The sequence below is a fragment of the Mauremys reevesii genome, linkage group 21 (genome assembly GCF_016161935.1).
Source record: "Mauremys reevesii isolate NIE-2019 linkage group 21, ASM1616193v1, whole genome shotgun sequence".
Taxonomy (NCBI): Eukaryota; Metazoa; Chordata; order Testudines; family Geoemydidae; genus Mauremys; species Mauremys reevesii.
Genome location: NC_052643.1, coordinates 18348411 through 18363227, shown reverse-complemented (window position 1 = coordinate 18363227; position 14817 = coordinate 18348411). Strand labels below are relative to the sequence as shown.

At 45.0% G+C, this 14817-nt stretch overlaps 1 protein-coding gene across 8 annotated transcripts in view; it reads right to left on the bottom strand.

Moving 5' to 3' along the window:
- The window catches only part of KCNAB2 (potassium voltage-gated channel subfamily A regulatory beta subunit 2), a 106382-nt gene that overhangs the window by 22730 nt on the left and 68835 nt on the right, over window positions 1-14817 (bottom strand). For all 8 annotated transcript variants that reach the window (XM_039508902.1, XM_039508903.1, XM_039508899.1 and 5 more), the window contains 2 exons: window positions 3176-3219; window positions 128-165 (listed from right to left, as the gene is read on the bottom strand). In XM_039508902.1, the coding sequence (XP_039364836.1) occupies window positions 128-165; window positions 3176-3219 (82 nt within the window). The remainder of the gene's footprint in view (window positions 1-127; window positions 166-3175; window positions 3220-14817) is intronic.

Sequence of the window (14817 nt, the reverse complement as noted above, 5' to 3'; positions counted from 1 at the left end):
AAAACAATAAAAGGAACTAGATTACAAAGTCTACTGAAGCGGATTTTCAGTACAATGAAAGGAGACAAACAAGAACTGTATCTTTGACCTATGGAGTAGGCAGCGCAAAACAGGGAACAATTCTTACCTCATCTGTAATCTGCCCTCCAAACGTCACCCATGTTCCTATAAAGGGAAAGAAGGGAAAACACTCATTCTGAAAACACAAATACATACAACTTAGCGCAGCTCTGAAAGGCACAATAAACGTGGAAAAGGGAGCTCCAGATTGAATTCATCTGTAGGTCACGAGCAGAGAAACACGGGAACAATCCAAATGCAGTCAGTCCTATGCTAGCCTGTCAATACCAAGCTGGCCCCACTGTGAAATATCCCTGCCCAAAGCCTGTGGGTAGGTGAGCGAACCAGGCTCTCAGGGCCTCCCTGTCTCTTGCTGTTACACTTAGACTGTCTGTCTCTCTCTCTCTCTCTCTCATTGTGTTTGCCTGACTTGGGCAGAAGACTTTTGTCATCTGAGTGGATGCTCAAGGATACCAACTGCTCGGATTCTCCAACGCCTTCCTGCCAGGTCAAGCCCCCTCACCAAACTGGGATGGAGCATTGTACTTCTGCCCCTGCCGGTCACTTGCAACACCTACCCAGCCAACAACCTGCAGGGAACAGTGAACTAAACCACTTCCGATTGGCTAGTGGAGACCCGTCTGCCTGACATTACAGCATGAATCAGAACCTGTAATAGTCCAGCCGTTTGCCATTTCCTCTCCGTGCTGTTGCCTTCCCTATTCTACTCTGGATAGTGGATACCCAGAGCTTTCTCGATGCTGCCCAATTTTAGCTCTGTTGCAGTTTGGCAAAGGCACGAGGAGCCACATAGGTACTGGGGCAGCTTCTCCGCAGACTAGTGCTGGCCTGCACAAGACATTTTTCCAGTTATACAGGTACAGCTCCCGCAATGTGGACATACCTGTCTTGGAATAAGAATGGCTTTTTAATCCAAAATGACAGACTAAGCTGGAAAAAGACCCCTCTACCAGAATAAGAGGGTCCACATGGGGAGGTCTACTGGTATAACTATAGCGGTTTAAATACACATCTTTCCTTATACCAGTATAACTTTCCCATGTAGACAAGCCCTTAGGAAGACAAAGGTGCGTTGTTTGCACTCACGCCACATTTGGAACGTTATCTGAGCAACCAAATGTCTAGAAAGTCAGTCTTTGTTAAAATGAAAACCTAGATTCTGCAGAAGTCCATGGCACTTCCAACTTGTCACAGGTGAACAGGGAGCGCAGTTTTCAGTTCATGCTAAGTGACTCTTTGTCTGGATATCATCAATTACAGCAGATTCTGAAATCTGCACAAACTCTCTGCAAACTACAGCTCAGGAGTGGATCATTCTTGAAGTATCTTAACTTGGAAGCACTGAACACGAGTGTTCATGAGGAAGCGAGAACAATGCCTTGTAGCTTGTTTCATATAAAGAAAAAGAGGTTAAGTTGTTCATTGCAGTCCATCTGAATGACAGCAATCGAAGAGTCAGACATTTGTTTCTGCAGTCACTAAGCTGGGAGGGGGCAGCAGCTATCTTGAGTTGTTGGGATCTTTTAACAGATAAAGTGCTGTACTACCAATGCTATCGTGAGGGCTGATAAAACACTTCTGTTTTATGCCCCCCTTGTCAGACATCGATAAACCTGAAAAACAAATGACCTTTTGGGCTGAGATTTCTCAGGCTTGTTATCAGCTCAGGGAAAATGCTTTTTATGAAAGTTTGATAAAATTTCATTCAGACAAGAGAAACAGATTTTCACTGTTTACATTTTTCAGATGCTTCATTTTCATGACAGTGACTCAAACGGCTTTTCTTTTAAAAGTGACCTAAAATGTTCTTAGGAAAAAACAAAACAAAAAAAAACCCCCACAACTTAGGCATGTTCTTTTTCTTGGATGGATAAAAAAGGCCTATATGTTTCTGTTCCCCGCCACAAGCAACATTTTAGTTTTCTGTTTGTCTTTTACATTAAAATGTCAAGGTGCGAGTCTCTGGGGGCTGGACAGGTAAAAGTCAAGACAGTGAAAGTTGATCAGCTAGGAAGAGATGGGATTTTTACTCAGATTGTTTAATTCCCTGCTTTCTTTTTGTTCATACTTATTTAACTTGTAGGGTTCATTAACGTTTTGGATATAGGACGCTTCTGTCAAAAGATTTAACTGCTCACCTTTCAATGAAGGTGTGAGAGCTTAAACTAAGCCAACATTGTCCAGTTGTGGCAGGCAGCGTAGTCGTAGCTGTGTCAGTCCCTTGTCGCTAAGACATTGTCCAAGACGCACTCAGCAGCTACTCCAGCAAAACAACGGCAACTACACTTGATGTTTCTGCTATTTCTATAAAAAGCACCAAACAAGGAGAACTCCACTCCCCAACCTGGCCAACATGTGTCATACATCACAAAGAAGCCAAAGAGAGCCCAAGTGTCCTCGGCAGGTCACCGCTGAGCTTTAAACTGAGCGTGGACTTAGCCCTCACTGAAGGCTGGTGTCTTTGCAAACCAGATTCTAGTGTGATGTGTGCCATGCTGAAGTGCCCTAACAACCACATGCAGCAAATGGCACAAATGTTTCTTTTGATATACTTTTAAATGGCGTGAGCACATGGGTCTCTTGAGGAGCAGACGCAAAGAGATGCCTGTTTGTGAACCCATCCATGACAGCACCCCAAGTAAACCTGTAACTGCCACATATTTTAATACAGAAAACCAATCAGGGATACAACATGCAGTAAGCACACAGGAGGATTTCAGAGTCTGATAACCATGCTGGTCTGCGTGGCCACGATCCAGGCTGATTCACTGGGGGAGATGCCAAGGTTTAGGACAGAACAGAAATCTGTGATTAGATCTGGTTACTCGGTAACCATCAGTTAGCAACAACAATGCAGGGAAATGCTGCACTGGTAGCTGGATCTGGTTTCAGGTCATCCATTTTTAATGCAACATGGAATTAGAGAAACATCACCCTGATGGATGCAAAAGGTGCAGCTCCCTTCACCTGCCACCTCCACCTTGGGGGCCTGTCTCTTACTTAAATAACCGAGGGAGAAATCATTGTGAAGAGGATTGCTCACCAATGGACACTGGAGAGGTATGAGAATGCACCTGACGATCGACTCACTTACCTAAGCCAAGGCAGGACACTCGCAACCCCGATTTCCCAAGATTTCTGAAAAAGAGAAACACCTCTTAATAACCACTGGAAATGTCAGAAATAGGATGTGCCATAGCTACATGGGACAGATGCTATGTGTGGTGTCCCCGATCCCCATCCCTTCGGCAAACATCACAGGAACATCAGTTTCCAAAACTATAAACAGAAAGGACAGGGGTTTCGGTGCCCTTCAGTTGCACTCCAATCAACACAAAGTGCTGTGTAAGGGAAGTGTTTAGCTAAGCTCTTGCCTTCGAATGAACCATAAGTACAATGTATTCCCCAGGCACCATCGTGGAGCAGCAGTTGATAACACTTCTCCTAAACTGCTGATCAAATGAAATTACTGCAGCTACATATGTATGCATGTATAGATGGTTAGACGAAGAGAGACCTTCATACAGTCAAAAAGGCAATGCTAGTAAAGCCATTTTAAATAAAAGGCATTAAAAATAACTTTTATCCTATACATTCACTGTTCATGGAAGATAATTTCAGTACAATTTTAATGACGACTTTTTGATTCTGTTCTAATTACTTACACACACACACACACGTTTTTATGGTGGTGGTGGTCTGGATTTTCTAGTTTTGCCTATGTGACTATTTGGTCTTTGTACTGAGTTGATAAAGTGAAAGGCTGAAAAGCAGACTGCATTATTATTGTAAGAATGTTATGAAGGGCACACCCTACAGTGCACCAGGTGTATTGTAAAGAATATGGAAACTCAACCAGTAAGTCGCGGTTATTGGCATGACACTTAAACCCCTTGCAACCAACCAACCAACCTCACGTTGGTCACTGAACAGGTACAAAATCACAAGCTGGTATGATTACATTAATCCCTTTACAAGAGCACATTTAACCCCCAAAACAATATGGATTGAAGAGCCTGGGGCAGCTCTGTGAGTTACAAGAGCTGCGTTAGCATGGATGGAAGATGCACATAGTAGAGACAGACAGACACTGAGTGAGGAGACATGTTGCAAAATTACCTGGAATAAACAGCTAGTGTAACTGTTCTGAGGTGACCCGGTGGTTGGGACCCCTCTCCCCCCCCAACCCGGGTCGCAGTGCTCTAAAGAGCTTAGGGTGGCCATATTCTAGCCTAGTAAAAAGAGACAGAACAAAACAAAAGAAAAGCAAGAAGGTAACGAGAACATGATAAGGAATGAAATAACCATGAGGAAGAGAGAGAAAATCCAGTTTATTCATAATTGTACCTTGGGTTTATAAGAAAACTGTGATAGAAATGAAAGTATGAAATCAGCAGCACAAAGATGGAATCATAGAAATGTAGAACCAGAAGGGACCTCGAGAGGTCAGCTAGTCCAGTCTCCTGCACTGGGGCAGGGCTAGTATTATCTAGACCATCCTTGATATGAAATCAATCAAACAAACAATAGAAGGTGTCACCCCTTCTAAACCCAAATTGATGCCTACAAAATTAAGGCCATGATTTGAGAAACTATTTAGTTAAAGAAGGAAGAGAAGATAGAGAATCATTTTTCCCTGACTCGAATGAGGTGTTAGATAACAATTGATAATGTCAAGTAACATTGTTATTTCCTGTTTTTGCAACCAAAACAGGAGATAAATATCTAAAGAGACAACAAACACAGAGACCATAGGAATGGGAAGGATGCCGGTTCTTAGACACCAGACATTTAGTTATTGGCAACTGAAAAACAAAAGCACTCTGCAGCTTGAGAGTATCCACAGAAAAGATGTAATTTTGCATACAGCACATCTGCAGGGATAAAACAAAAGCGAAAGCATGGGAAATCTCTTAACAGGTATTTTTTAATATTAATCAGTTTTTTCTACTTGCAAATTAACCACATGGCAGAATAAAACCAGGAAAAGGGCATTTCAAGAAATTTATCTATATCGCATAAGACTTTTCCTCGGCAATTACTTAGAGCTCAAAAAATGAGTATAGAATTGAAACTACCTATGACAATTAAACATGGAAAACCAGACATTTTAGTGGAAAATAAAACAGCAATTGCAAGGTTCTCAGATACAAAATTCACTTCTTAGATAACAGACAGTTGCTGAAACTCTGCACGCTACATTTGCACAATAATTTAAAGTGGCAGTAGCAGTGACCTCATTCAATCTGATTTATATGATTAGGCCAGAATCATTATGGCATCCAACTATTTTCTGACAGTTTTACAACAGTGTTTTGAAACACACACACACACACACACAGAGAATGCAAACTGAAAATTCAGAGTAGATAGAGTAAAAATTTAATAGCTGGAAACAAATTACATCTATAACGAGTATATAATTTGGTGAGCAGATACGAACTCTATAGTGTTACGGCACATTTGACTCTTTCAGTTTTCAAATGGCTTTAAAATATGAATGAATATGATACCGCTAACTTAACCCCAGCTTTAAGAAAGGAACACTCATGAGGAGAGTCTATGACTCACCCAAAGCTACAGAAGAAACCAATATCACAGCTGGGATTTCGACCCCAGGAGTTCCTGACTCCCAGTTGTGTGTCCAGAACGCACGCTGCTCCCTCTCTCAATAAACTAGTTCAATTTGGGGTTTAAAATCTTTAAAGCATTATATAAAAAAAAATGATTTGCAGAGATATTTTTTAGTGGCACAAAAGCATACCATTGTGAATAAGTGGTGTCTAGAAAAAGCATGCCACGTGAATGGCCTTCATTAGCTCTGGCTCAGGTCTGCTCAACTGCATGGAAAACACTAATGGAAGTCTATTGGAATAACGGTTAGTGTGAGCCATCAGAAAGCACTGGTGCCCTTCATTTAGCCCCTGCATATTTCACTGCTATTGAATATTGCATGTTAGGCCGGGGTGGCGTTTCAATTCCTGTGTCACATTAGGAACCCTGTTTAAAAAAATAAAAAGGAAAAGGAAAAGATAAGAAAACGCGCTTAGTAAAACAAACTGGCTTGAGATGCTCACTTGCCTTTAAGTCCCCAGATTGTTCTCCGCATTGCTGCTGTTTCAGAGTAGAGCTGGTCTCTAAGGGCAGGTCTACACTACTGCTTAAGTCGATCTAACTTTTGTCGCTCAGGGGTGTGAAAAAGCCCCCCACCCAAGACGCAAGTTTTGTGCTATCCACACACTGGCGCCGTCTCCTGCTGACATAGCTTATGCGTCTCACCAACTCCAACAACTCCAAGGTGAAGTAATTATGACGATGGGAGAGTGCTCTCCTGTGGACATAAAGTGCCTTCTTCACCCGACACGCTACAGCAGCATCAGTGTAGCGCTGTAGTGTAGATGTGCCTTAAGATGTGGAGAACCAGAAGAGTTCCTTCGGGCGGGGATGGCGGTGTATCTTTACTTTGTGTTTCAGTTTCGGTCCAGCGCCCTCACGGCAGCTCTGCTACAAGCTACCATGTAGAAGCCGTATGAACTAGCAATGAGAAGTACCCAATACTGCTATCGCATGCACGGATGCAACCCTGATGAAATCAGAGGCTGAACTGGTGAGAGGGTCGAATTTAGCTCCTGTAGCTTCACATGTTGATCTACACTTCTGCTTTTCAAGTGGAACTCGTTTAATTTGTCTCAGCTGCAAGATCTACTCCTACTTCGAAATAAAAATGTTTAGCAAGGTTGGGCCATGTGGCCAGACACACCCATGGCTGGCGCTCCACAGCTAACTATGATAGAGTGATGTGGCTCCTATTGAAAAGATGTTTTCATATGGCTTTGGCAATACTGTATTTGTGCCAGGGAGAAGTACAGAATGGTGACATTTATCAGACAGTAGGATAATTTGCTCAGGAAATGGATGAAGCTCTATAGGTTGAGATACTGAAAACTTGGCCTGAACACAGCACTGGAGAATACACCTCAGAGACTGATTCTGTACTGGCCAGTGATGGATTACAGCCGGGATAGGCAATAGGCAGACTGCAGGCCAAATCCGGACTGCCAGACCCTTTGGAACAGACCCTGAAATCTTTTTATTAGTTATTATTGTTGTTGTTTTTATTTTCTCTGGAGTCTGAACCTTGACCAAGAAATCTGGACCCTGACAAAAAATAAATTGACCATCCCTGGACTAGAGGATCACCTAATATCTTTTCCATCTTTAACTTCTATGACTGACATCAAGCTTAAAAAAATATCCATTTATTCAAATGACAAAGACTCTAATAACCCAGCCATTAAAACTTTTCTGGACTTTTGCACTTTCTTAGCTTAGTGTCTCCTCCCGTCATGTCTACAGCTTTGAAGTAAGCACATCTAGGAAGGCTGGTTCATTGCAGGAAGGTGGAGGCCTTTACCGCTTCAAATGGTTAACAAACTCTACTAATAAAAGGACCTGGGGAAAGGAAGACTATCTAGTACCACACTGCAGCAGCAGCAGCCATGACACAGTCCAGCAGAAACTAGAGTCATTTGCAGGATTCAAAGTACAATACAGATTCCTAGATACTAAAGGAAGGAAGCTATAAACAGGGGCATTAAGTGCTCTCCCATTGGCATACAGCGTCTTCATAGAACCATAGGACTGGAAGGGACCTCGAGAGGTCGTCTAGTCCAGTCCCCTGCACTCATGGCAGGACTAAGTATTATCTAGACCATCCCTGAGAGGTGTCTGTCTAACCGGCTCTTAAAAATCCCCAATGATGGAGATTCCACAACCTCCCCAGGCAATTTATTCCAGTGCTTAACCACCCTGACAGTTAGGAAGTTTTTCCTAATGTACAACCTAAACCTCCCTTGCTGCAATTTAAGCCCATTGCTGCTTGTCCTGTCCTCAGAGGTTAAGAACAATTTTTCTCCCTCCTCCTTGTAGCAACCTTTTATGTACTTGGAAACTGTTCTCACGTCCCCTCTCAGTCTTCTCTGCAGCTGCGCCCATGAAGCACTTCTAGTGTAGACCTGCCCTGACAGTAAGGTACGTAGCTGCTCTTTAGTTCAGTGACGAGGCATTTTTCTAGATAGCTGGAGCTCCTAATGATTTTACACTCAAATATTTTATTAAAGTTGATGTTTAAAATCAAGTTTACACAAGTTAGGAGGGAAGGCACTGTACATCTGGGGTTGGGCTTGGGTTATGGGGGATTGCAAGTATCAGTTACAAGGTTCACGAGGTACATACATATCACATAATCAGCACAGACCCAGATTGGAGTGCGGGAGTTTTTAGAGTGTCAGTGGATAAGTGGGCTCAGGCACGCCACCCATGGAATGTATTAAGAGTCCAAGTCAGTATTGGTGTAGAGAATAAGTACATGGGTGGGATGCATCCCTTGATTCGTCAGGGGGTTAGTTCCCTGGTCGGCGGTCTCGGTTACTCAACCTGGTACTGGCAGTGTCCCGTGATGTGTTCCGTGTAGATGTCTCTGGACCACCTGATGGTGTCGGACACCATGAGCTGTCTCATGAGCCGGGCATAGCATCGACCGACTCCGCACGCTCTCAGTACCGGTTCGTTGTGGGGATCTCATGCGCCCAGAGCTCCCACAATCAGGGCGTGGATCTGGACCTCGTAGCCCTGGGCTCTCAGGGTGTTGGCCAGCGGGGTGTACTTCAACGTCTTCCGTGCTTGGGCCTCGTGGAAGGCTGGTGACCTGTTTCGAATGGCACCGTGTCGTCTAACATGAGGACCTTCTTTTCTGTGTCCGTCACGATGTCAGGTGGCAGTCAGCTGTCCGTTCCGGGGATGGCAGAGTCGATGGTGATCTTCCCCAGGACGGCGGGATGGCTTTCACCAGCCGGTTCTGGATGGCGTTGTGGCTCCAGAGTGGTGTTTGCATCCACACAGGATGTGGGACAGGGTCTTGCAGTGCTTATGCCGGTTGCGTGGCGGACGGCTCCGTTGAGGGGAACACAGCTGAGTTGGGCTCGGAGGACGAACCGCCAGTCGGCGAACCACAGCTTTTCTTAGCCAACTATCTATGATGAAATACAGTAAAAAATCCTCTATTTATGAAGCTAGCCCAGATACAGGATTGTTCTTTCAGGCGACTGGGATCGAAAAGAAAGTGATCTCTGGATTGAAGCCTCAGGCAAGCAGCAATTTGATCAAGGGAGCTAGGATTTGGGAACAGAGCAAATCTAAACAACAGTAATAATAGTTATTAACTATAGATGATGGTTAATATTCCTCAGGTCCTGTTCTACTAGTCTGATCCCTGTGTAGAACAGAGGTTCCCAAACTGTGGGGCATGCCCCCCTAGGGGGACATGGAGGAACGTTTGGGAGGGGGCACGGCTGGGGCCCGGGCCAGCCCCCATGGGGGGGGGAAGGGAGCGCCACCCAGCTCCATTCCTGGTTGCTGGGGCCCTGGCCACTGGCCTTGGTCCCCAGCTGAGGCTCCACTCCTGCCCCCAGCTGTGGGCCTAGCCTCGATCTCCTTACCCCTGTCTGCATCCTCCCTCCCGAGTCACGGCCCTGCTCCTGGCCTGGGGAAGCAGGGGGAACAAGGTAAAAAGTTCAGGGAGCACCGGTGCAGGAGGTAAGGCTTGTATTAAAGCTGTAGGTATGTACAATTTAGTTTAAAAGACAAAAACACACACACACACACTTTCTTAAACAGGTTGGCACCCATGCTCCCTTAAACCACTGATAACACAGGTTATTAACACAGCCCTAGCAAAAAGAGGCACCACACAGCAAGGGAGTATTCATTCAGCATTGCCAGGGAGCTGCTAACGGTGAAGAGACACTTCCATGAGGAAGCTGACAGACCTTTTCCCTTCCTCAGCACTGGAAGAGGATAACAACAGTGTTTTTCAAAATATTAAACATGTCCCAGCAGATTACACTGCCCAATCCTTCAGTACTTTGTTTGTTTTTTTAAAAAACCATGCTCCCCTCCCAGGGTGTGAATAAGCTACATGATGAATCAGCATTTCTGATTCACATGTTTGATGGGGAACAGTCTTCAGAAGGATAGTGGATTTTTTTTGAAGCCCAAATTCTCCCTGTTCTGGGAGTCACCCAACATTACCACCCGTCTACGTTCAACTCAGCAGAACTGTGTCTCAAATAATTGGCTACTCAAGTTACAATCTAGAGAGAAATAGGACCCAACATAGCATATGTCTCTAGCTTCCGGACTACGTGGGAGGCAGCGTGTCCATCGCTGGGACATATGTCTCTAGCTTCCGGACTATGTGGGAGGCAGCGTGTCTATCTCTGGCATGTGGCAAAGGGGATAAATACTGAGTAAGAAACATTCAGATGTTGCAAGGCTGAGATTTGCAAAGTGGCTTGCATTTCTGGGGACTGATTTAGAAGGGGGCTGATTTTCGGAAATCACCCACTGATGCTAGGTCCCTCTAAGGTTTCGAAGCAACCAAAAAATTGTTGGTCACTCCTGAAAAGCTTTGCCAAATAAATAACATTGACACTGTTTATTTTTCACTCAGCATTTTAAGATCTTTACACAGGAACAGGCGATCTCTTTGGGTAGTTGGGGAAAGAGAGGAGAGGAGAAAGGCTGCTTTTGCTCGCCAGTATATTGCACAGCTTGTTTTTATCCACCACTAATACACTGACAAACCCAACCAACCAGCAATGCTATGGTTGACCTAATCTTCTGCAATCCAGGAAGTTTAACTAGTGCTCTCGGCATTGGAATTACTTTGGTCTTTAGGATCTAACTTGCCTTTGGAAGATGCTTATAAACGTACACCCTACAGTTCTTCAACCTTTCCATCTAAGACAGCAAATTTCGAAGTCAGGCATTTAAAGAAATTTTCAGCTGAACTCTTCAAAGCATGTATTGAATGGTTTCCAGATAAAATTGTCAGTTACAATTTTTTACTTAATGCGAATACAGATCTGGCATTCAGGGGTCTCAATTGAGAGGTACATACAGGACCGAGAGAAGACCCCGACGTTCTCAGCTAATAGATCCTTTGCAATCTAAGGCGGTACCTCTCCCATGTATTCACTCTTTGTCTCTATCTCACTCACACACATGGCTTAGAAGACTACAGAGGACCAGAGCGAAAATGGCTTGTTATTGAACATGAAAAGATAATCTGGTACAGCTCACTCCACCCAAGCGATGTGCCTCTGCCTGACTTATTTGGCATGGTTATTCACATCTTGTATGAAGTGTCACACATGCCAATATTAGCATGATACAACAGAACAAGAATAACATGTATTTCACAAAACTTCTTGGCATCTCCCTATTGAAATGCCATGCCAGTTTAACACACACTTGGTGCATGGCTGTTAGGAGCACGTTATGTCTGTCTTGTTTAGTTTTCAGATCACTAAACACAGATCAACAGCGGTAGAGTGTATGACTGACAGTCCCCTCTTATTCCACGGCTCCAAAGAAAAAAGGTGGAAGCATCAGAAAACATTTGGTGACATTACAGAATACAAAGGTCTGCTATCAAATGAGGAATCGGTGGGCTGCTGACCCCTGGGAATGTCTGAGAATTAACACAACAATGCAAACAGGAATTCCGCTGAACCCTAAACCAAATCTTAGGGTCACATTCTGCTCTCATTTAGGCTAGTGCAAACTGGAAATAATTCCAATGAATTCAGTGGTGGTGCTCTGGTTTTACAGCAGCGTGAGAGCAGATGATGACCCTTCGCAAGGTTGTACCTAAAGGAGAAAACCAGCAAACTAGTAGAAAGAGAGAGAAGTAGCACAGTGCACACCGAGTTCAGCATTTGTACCATTGAAAATGTATAGATGTAGTCAGGCAACACAACACAACACACACCCGTCTGCCCCCCTTCCAACATGTATATTAGACAGTGAAATTACAAACACATCTAAACAAGAGGCCACGAAACTCTCTTTCCACAGAATGGAGAGCACTGTCTTCTCCATACCTATATTTCATTCCCGGCTGTTTCACGCTGGATTCACTTGAGGATGGGGCGTTTTGCACAGACAGCTGCCCCAGACTCCGGGCAACCATGGCCACTGCTCGGAATTTGCTACGTGTGCCAAGGCTGGGACTGCTGGCATTTTGTCTGTTCAGTCGATCGTCTGCACTCCGGCTCTTTATGCTGTGCTCTGAGCATACAAAAGAAACCTGCATAGTGTCCTCGCTTTCTTTGGGTTGCAGAAATCCCCTCCCCCCGGTCAGCTCTCAGAAGTGTTCTGTTCCACAGCGCGCTGCCCTTTCTCCCCGCGAGGGCTGGAGGAGGAAACGGGTTGGAAGTGTTTTCCCCAGGAATATGGAATTTTCAGAAACCCCCAAAACCAAACCAAAACAAAAGCACCACACAGCAAAGATGCAGCTCTTACAATTTCAACCTTCTGCTATAGGAGAAAGTCTGCCAGGAAAAAACCACAACTAAATGAACTGGGAGGGTTAAGAAATAGAGTCAAATCCATTTACTTCCCAGCTTGCATCCTTCTGCCACTCAATGCTTTCCCCGCTCCCACACTTGACGGTGCAGCTTGGTGTTTCTCTGAAGCCGCTTTTCAAAGTTTAATGGATGCTGTTTGCCACTAAGTTAAACACAGTGGAAATAAATAAATAGTGACGCTGTATTGCTGTTATTTTTAATGTCAGACTTTCAACTCTGTTAGGTAAAAAATCTTCTGCAGGTTTCCACACGCACAGGAGCCAGGCCATTCAGACCCCGCCGGTTACAGGCAAAGCAAACGTCCATCGGTCCTTCATGTAGGGTAACAGGAAGCCAAGCCCCGAAGTTCTGCTGCTGCTTGAGCCCTGCAGAGGAATTCCTGTCTCTCGCTCGCGCTCCGACCCCTGCGATAGCGGCTTCCTTGCCGGATCCAGGGCTGGATTTCTGAAGTGAAGAGGGTAGCGGGACTTGCTGCCACTGATCCTGCTGGATTCCCAGGCTTGGCTAAGTTAATTAGGTAGCCAGTGAGCTGAGCAGGAAACATTCAGCAATTCATTAACAACAAAAGGGGGGTATGTTGCTACTTCTCCCATGGAAGAATAAATAGAGAGACAGCTGTTGGTGTTAGTACATGTGCGGCACGCAGCGGCTCTGTGGGTCGCTAATGGTCTCTCAAGGGGCGGGGTTCCCTTTCCCCGCACTTTCTGCTCCCGCTCATCTCTACCCCTCCACCTCCAAATATTGCAATGAATAGTGACAACTGCTACATTTAGATAGTAAATTGGGTGAAGCAGAGACCTCCCTCCTGTATGTCTGTAAAGCAGCATTTAAATATTACTACTAGAGAGTGCTAGAATGGAGACCCAGCTTGTATTCGCTACATCTTGAAAAAACAAACAAACATCCTATTAAGCTTTAAAGCAGAAATGTAACAGTTTCAAATACAGGAGCCAACAATTTCATAGACTAGGACCTACGCAGTTTGCTGTGTTTTCATAAGAATGTGTTGGATTGGCTTTTTTCCTGGTGGTTGTTCTAAAAATCTATTTTGATTCTTTGTCTTTGAAGGTAAAATTCACCATGACCATTTAAAGAGAGGTACTGGTGGCTTTGCATCTACAGGCTAGTACAGAGGGATTTGCTAATAAAACACACGAAGCGTCTCCCCCTAATAGACATGACATGAGAAAAGGGAGGCCATTACAGGACACGAGGCTGCACATTCCAGCAACACAGGATGTGCTGGGAGCTCCCAAATTCCAACAGCCACAACAAAGGTTCCAGGTCAGGTTCCAAGGACTTCGGCCACAGAAACAGATCCCTTCCCCTCGAGCTAATTCAAAGGGGGAAAGACCATGGAAGTAGCAAGAGAAGAGTTAATCAGCGCTGGCTTTGCCTTGAGCAGATGAGACGTTGAACGCTGCCACGCCTGGAGCAGATCCTGCTGCTCTCGGGTGAACATGTAAGGACCCATCTGATAGCCAAACAGGACAGCAGGGCTGTGCGATGTAACAGTTCTGGGAATACTGAAGTAACAATTTAAACAAGGACTTTAGATTGGCTGGAGGGACAGAAATGACCTAGTATGGAGCTTGCTTTGACACAGAGCTCTCTATTTTACCCTTGCATCCCACTGTCTATCAGACATCCATGAAAGAGAGCTCCTCCCAGCAGCCCTTGCACTAAAAGGCTGCTGCTTCCACCTGCTCTGCTCCTGCACACACTGTGCCAAGGAGACTTTGCTGTGATGATGCAATTCCCTGCTAAGGAGGGTTGGCAAGTGGAGCTTTTGTGGGACCAGGTTACTGGAATCCCCTTCTCCCTGGTTTGCTTGGGCCACTTCAATTAACACCCATGGAATTAATCACGTAATGAAATCGGGTATTCTCCTAGTTTAGCTCCAGATTAAAAATCCTTTGACTCTGAACCCAGCAGCGTGTGAAATGCTGATCCACAGCCTCTCACAGGGGAGTCCGGGGGGAGGGCGGATCTCCCCACCACAGGAGAGAGAACCGCATCCCGGGCTCACCACTCCTCAGGCAGAAAAAGGCACTTTAGTTGCGAGGGAAGATGCTTTCTCCTTGCAGGTTCAACGTGCTGCCTCCACAGCGCTCCCAAGCATCTGTTTGCCTGCAGAGCTCAGCACCCGAACACTGACCCCTTGCACAGCGCTGTCAGAGCGCTGGCCCAGCAGCCTACACATGATCAGATTGTGCTGTCTTCCTAGGGACCTTTTAACTCGATGAAAATTTCTCTCTCTCTCTCTCACTCACACTTTGTGTCTCTATGATTTATCTTTAGAAAC